Raw genomic sequence first — 6,337 nt, forward strand, 5'->3', positions numbered from 1 at the left:
GGATGGTGGTTATGGGGGAAGAATTGCTGTAATCCAAAAGTTGTACACTTAAAATTTATATTTATTAAATAAAACTTTTCTATTAAAAAAGTTTATGTGGAAAACAAGATGGACATAGATCCCTGATCTCCTGGATCTTATATTCCAATTGGAGCGGACAGATACTAAGTAATATCTACAATATCAGGTAATGATAAATGCTGTTGAAAATGCTACAGAGACCATGTGGAACAAGGGTGGCAGAGGAACTGGTTGAGATAGGGTGGCCAGAGGTGGACATTCTGAGGAGGCTTCCTATGTATATTAAAGTTTCATATAAAAAGAAAATAGTTCAAAACTTAAAAAAATAGTGCTTCTCCTCCATAAATAGTGCACAAATCTTCAACTTCTGCTTTAATCTCGCCAAAGTGAGTCAAGTTAGGGAAAAGATCAGGATACACAGGGTGAGAGAAATGCCATGCTGTTGAGGAGGACATTAACTAGGCCTATCTTGTTCATTTTGTGCAAGGAATGGTGTGTTGTGTTCAGTCCTCTCCAAGCTTTATACTTTATGCTTTGTGCATCTGTGTGGGTGCAAACTGTTGAAATCTTTACTTAGTATAGAGTTGATCTTTCGTATATAAAGATAATTAAAAATGAAGCTTAATGAAGAATGAGATGGGAGAGGGAGTAGGAGGTGGGACGGTTTGGGGGTGGTTGGGCAGATGTGAGGGGGAAGAACTGCAATATTCTAAAAGTTGTACCTATGGAACTTATATTTATCAAATAAAATCTTTCTAAAAAACCCAAAAAGAACAGGTACTGGCACCAGCATGCCTGCAGCATCCAACCTGTGATGACTCTTAGCTCTTCATACAGTCGTTATCATAAATTATGTAGGGAACAATCTATTCCAATCTTGCACTGAGCCAGGCAACTCCAGGGCAAGGAACTGGGGAGTCCTGAAGTCCTGCCCTGAGACTCCAGACCTAGCACCTATTCAGTTACACATGGCCACAGACACTGCCACCTGTGCTTCTAGGTCCTGTCAAGGAATGGACCTCAACCCTGAGGAGTGCAGGCCACTTTAGAGTGTGCTGGAGTGTGTCCTCTCACTCTTCATGCACATGAATCCTTCTTTCCTGCTGATCTCTACCTATGTATTGTCTTCAAATTCATTCCTGTTAGAGATAAGAATCTGGACACAACTACCACATAGAAAACACAGGAGCAAAGCTCCCTGACAATGATCTTGGCAATGACTTTTTTTTTTTGGCTATGACACCAAAAGCACAAGACACAAATGCAATATATAAAAGTGAGATAGCATCAAAATACAAAGATTGAGCACAACTGTAAAATATTATATAAATGCAACTGTGGAATTGTAAAAAATATTTGCAAACTATACAAATGGCAGCTATTAGATAACAGCATAGGAAAAAACAGTCGGTATTTCATCCAGAAACAAATGCATAAATTTTAGCTTATATGTTACCTTTTCTCAAACTATGCAATCAACCAAGACTGCCAACAATTAAGCATAAAGGAAAACATGGAGAGAGAAAACCGTGATACACATTCCAATGTGCTGAATTGAGGAGGTAACACGGCCGATGTGGTAGTTAAGGGAAACATGAAACATGCCTGCTACGTCATAGCTTCTCTGATGGGCACTCATATACTTGTGAATGTCTATGGACGTTATTCTCTTCAGATTCCTGGTAGAGTTAGAAACATACCAGGGGATTCGAATTCAATCCCATCGAGGTGGCATGTACCAATGCCATCTCACTAGTCCCAGTGATCAATTTCTGCTCACAATTGATCGTAATGATAGGACTAAAACCAAAGGGATCACATAAACAAGAATAGTGTCTGCAAATACTAGCTGATAGAATCAAAAAGGGAGAGAATGATCCAACATGGGAAGTGAGATACACAGCAGACCCATAGAATGGCAGATGTCCTAAACAACACTCTGGCCTCATGATCAGCCCTTAAGGCATGCGGATCTGGCTGAAATGCCCATGAGAGTATTTCAGGCATGGAAAGCCAAGACACTCTGGGGAAAAATAAAAACTAAATGAAAGATCTCCACGAGTGAGATCCCAGTGGAAAGAATGGGTCATCAAAGAAGGAGGTACCTTTCTCTGAAGGGAGGAGAGAACTTCCACTTTGACCATGGCCTTGTCTAAATATGATCAGAGTCGGTGAACTCAGGGGGCTTCCATAGCCTTGGCAGCTCATGACAAGAGCCTAGGGTGATTACTGATGCCAGAAACAAGAATGTCAATTTGTTACGTCAACAACAGGAGTCACTGTGCACCTACTCCTCATGTAGGATCTTTGTCCTTAGTGTGCTGTACATTGAGATTTAATGCTATAACTAATACTCAAACAGTATTTTTCACTTTATGTTTCTGTGTGGGAGCAAACTGTTGAAATCCTTACTTAATGTATACTAAGCTGATCTGCTGTATATTAAGATAATCGAAAATGAATCTTGATGTGAATGGAAGGGGAGAGGGTGTGGGAAAGGGGAGGGTTGTGGGTGGGAGGGACGGTATGGGGGGAAGCCATTGTAATCCATAAATCGTACTTTGGAAATTTATATTCATTAAATAAAAGTTAAAAAAAAAGAAGTGGTACAAAAAAAAAAAAAAAAGAAAGAAAGGAAAATACCGGCAAAGCATTTTTTACTATAAAATCCCTATGTTCTCTGTGATTCCAAGACTGTATTGAGTGTCAGACAAACCCAGTGGCTTTTCATGTAAGCTCTGCTCCACTGTCTCTGAGAACCTTTCTCAGGAGCATCCTTCCAATTGCTCTACTCAGTACATAAATGATGCTGTGCTTTGGGGTCTGAAGTTAGGTGAAGAAATCACCCTGGAGTCAAAAGACATCTATGTGAATCCAGGGAGACACAGGAGCTTCGCTTTTAGTCCCTCCCATGTCAGACTCAGGATCTCCTTCTCCCTGCAGGTCAGATTCTGTCTGCTCTTGGGAGCTGAAAACAGGAAGAACCACTTTCAAAGACTTTCACAGCCTCTTTTGAGATTGTAACTACAGGGTGTAATTGTTTTCTTTAATTAGCAAGAGGCAAAGTTTTCACAAACATCTTTCATATCCAACTTTACTTTCACTGCAACTGCAAGGTGAAAAGATAATTGCAGCTCTGCAGGGAGGTGAGGTCACAGGCACACACCATTTCTAGTGCTCCAGCTGCTGACTGGGGTGACCTTCATGCCAAGGACTGTCCAGGCAGTGGAGAGAAATTGGGAATTTTCTCTGTCAGTGAGAGAGAGTTTCCAGGCGAAGAGGCAATTGGGAGTCTGGGTGAGTGATCAGGTGAGAAATGGGATTGTCTTGTGTTTGCACCTGGTCCTGTGCCCCAGCCTCACAGGAAGCAGGAAGGATTCTGAGATGTGTGCAGAGCTAGGATAGGGACATACAGTCCTACATCCTACTCCACTCCTTGATGGCTCCTAAAGTATTTTGATGTCACCCACAGTGATATTGATTCTTGGAGTTTAATACAAAAAATCATGAAATCTGCTGATCAATGTATTTAGGGATCACAGTTCCAAAATAAATCTGGTGTTCAGCCTACTATGGGAGTCACAGACCAAAATTTCATAATTCCTAGAGGTGCACCTATAGAATTGAACATACCTGTGACTTAGTCAAGTCAAACCTATAGGATTCTTTCAATCCTGGGCTGACACAGTGGGCCTAAGTGCAAGTTGCTGGAAGAGAAGTGCTTTTTCTAACTCTGTTGTTGAACTGATCAATAGAGACTGATAATTCCTATGGAAAAATTCCCAAGTTCCCAGATTATACTAAGATTTTTTTTCCAAACCCTTTAATATTCACTTAAACAGCTTAGGCACAAGCAAATATAAACTCCAATTTTAACATCACAAGAAGATTTGTTTTTATCTTCTTGTAAGCGCAGACTTTTTAAGAAAAAGAAGAGCTATGCTGTAGCGGTGAGCTTCACATGGCAACTTTCAGGTTCAATTACACCTACTGACTTTTGCTCTGGACTGAAAATCTTTTCTTCTCCACTGCCAGCTCTACAATTACAAGTGATAAAATACACAAGATTTAGTACTAGAGTTTGCATGTTATATACATGGCTTATACTTCAATACCTTTCAAAAATTTTGACTTATGGAAAATACCTTTATTTACTATTTAATCAACAGTGCATTGCATGAAAAAGTAATATTTAGTTTCTACCTTACTTAATTTCACCACAGATTGGTTTTAATCTCTCATGGTATAGGGCACAACATATTTTCAATAGTTGAGTGTCTTGTTTCCTGGTACTTATGCCAAATAATGTTTCAATTGTTCAAATATATACAACCATTTTTGAATTAAGTAAGTAGATTTTTTCTCCAGGAGAAACCTCCTAGAAAATTATACTACAATCAGGTTCCCTGCATCTTAATAAGATACTTGAATGTAAATCATTATAGATGTGGGCTTATCGAGTAAACTTTCATGCATAAATGTAAGCTAATACACAGAAAATGATGAAACAAATACAAGCAGTCTAAGATGAATTGACCAGGCATGAAAATAGCCAGGTGTACATGTGTGTCATTTGAAGAACACAGCTAAGTAGCTCTGTTAGAATAACAGTGTTGTTAATTTGAGTGCTTCCTAAAGCCCAGCCAGGTTCAATATTCCACTTTGAGCATAAAATGAAGTTTAAATTTAGATAAATCACTAAGGTGAAGCTGCCTGTGTGAACATTTTATTTCCAACGAAATGAATCCTGCTACCTTCTCATGGAGTTATGAAGAATACAGGAATCAGCGCATGTGTCTTTTCATGCCTGTAATTAGCATGCTGTACATAGCCTTAAAGATCATATATCCATGTCTTTGGAAACATGTTCAAAAATATTAATCAGTTATGACTAGGTGTGAGCCGATGCAAATGGAGATTATGTGAACAGAGAAAACTGAATTTCTGTTGATATTAATACATGGAGCTCATGCCCCATCTCCCATCCAGGAATCTCAGGCTCTGAGACAATAATCAGACATCGGAGGTGATGGGATGGCCGATGGAGATCTGACAATGGGGATGATCTTCTTATCACAAACTATTACAGGAATCCTGGGGAACTTCTCTCTTCTTTCCCATTATCTCTATCTCTACCTCACAGGATGCAAGTTTAGGTCCACAGATTTGGTCATCAAACACCTGACTGTAGCCAACTGCGTAGTCATTCTCTCTAGAGGAGTTCCCCAAACCATGGCAGCTTTGGGGATGAAGCATTTCCTCAGTGATATTGGGTGCAAGCTTGTGTTCTATGTGCACAGAGTGAGCACAGATGTGTCTATTTGCAGCACCTGCCTCTTGAGTATCTCCCAGACCATCACCATCAGTCCCAGGAACTCCAGGTGGGCAGTGCTTAAACTAAAAGCTCACAAGTACATAAGCCCCTTCAATATCTCCTGCTGGATGCTGTACATAATACTAAATGTCATAGTGCCTGTGTATATGACTGGCAAAAGGAAAGACAATAATATCACAAAGAAAGTTGATCATGGATACTGTTATGCTATGAACTCTGGAAAACACATAACATCATTCCATGCAGCCCTGGTATTTTTTCAAAATGTTTTCTTCATAGGTCTCATGCTGTGGTCCAGTAGCTTCATGGTTTTCATCCTGCACAGCCACAGGAAGCAGGTCCAATATATCCATGGCACCAACGTCTCCTCCAGGTCCTCCCCAGAGTCCAGAGCCACCCAGAGCATCCTCGTCCTAGTAAGCACCTTTGTGTCTTTGAGCATTCTCTCCTTCATTTTTCACATTTGCTTGACTGTTTTCAAGAATCCCAGTTTGTGGCTGGTGAGCATCTACGTACTGTTTGCTGGGGGTTTCCCAGCTGTGAGCCCCTACATTCTCATGAGCCATGACTCCAGATTTCCCAGGCTCTGCTGTGCCTGCACCAGAAGCAGCAAGCGCCCTACTTAGTAGGAGAATGTAACTGTATGCATATTCACACCGGGTAGTTCTTTAACACTTATAAAAATTCATTTATTTTCTTGAGAAATAGAGACGGAGCTTGTCATAGTATGATTCACCTCCCTAATGTGTATCACTGCCCTGGGTGTGGTCAAAGATGGGATCCGGGAGCTCAATTTGTGGAGATATCACCACTGCCTCCCCGGGTCAGTGTCAGCAGAAGCTGTAGGTGGGGTCAGAGCTGGGTGTCAAACCCAGGCCTCCTGCTACTAGAGAAGGTCATGGGATCTGCATGCTAACTGCTGGGCCTAACACCTGGCTCCACATTTGATTTCTGGACTCCTTAATCCCTCTCAACTTTAAG

General features: G+C 40.8%; 1 protein-coding gene across 1 annotated transcript; it reads left to right on the plus strand.

Moving 5' to 3' along the window:
• The first annotated feature begins 5,055 nt into the window (after positions 1–5,055).
• Positions 5,056–5,982, plus strand: LOC149120735 (vomeronasal type-1 receptor 4-like). The gene has a single exon (XM_089319096.1). It carries the CDS (start codon positions 5,056–5,058, stop codon positions 5,980–5,982), a length of 927 nt encoding a protein of 308 aa, XP_089175222.1.
• The last annotated feature ends 355 nt before the right edge of the window (positions 5,983–6,337 follow it).

The sequence above is a fragment of the Oryctolagus cuniculus genome, chromosome 18, assembly GCF_051225735.1.
Source record: "Oryctolagus cuniculus isolate XC-2025 breed Fujian yellow rabbit chromosome 18, ASM5122573v1, whole genome shotgun sequence".
In the NCBI taxonomy this organism is placed as follows: Eukaryota; Metazoa; Chordata; class Mammalia; order Lagomorpha; family Leporidae; genus Oryctolagus; species Oryctolagus cuniculus.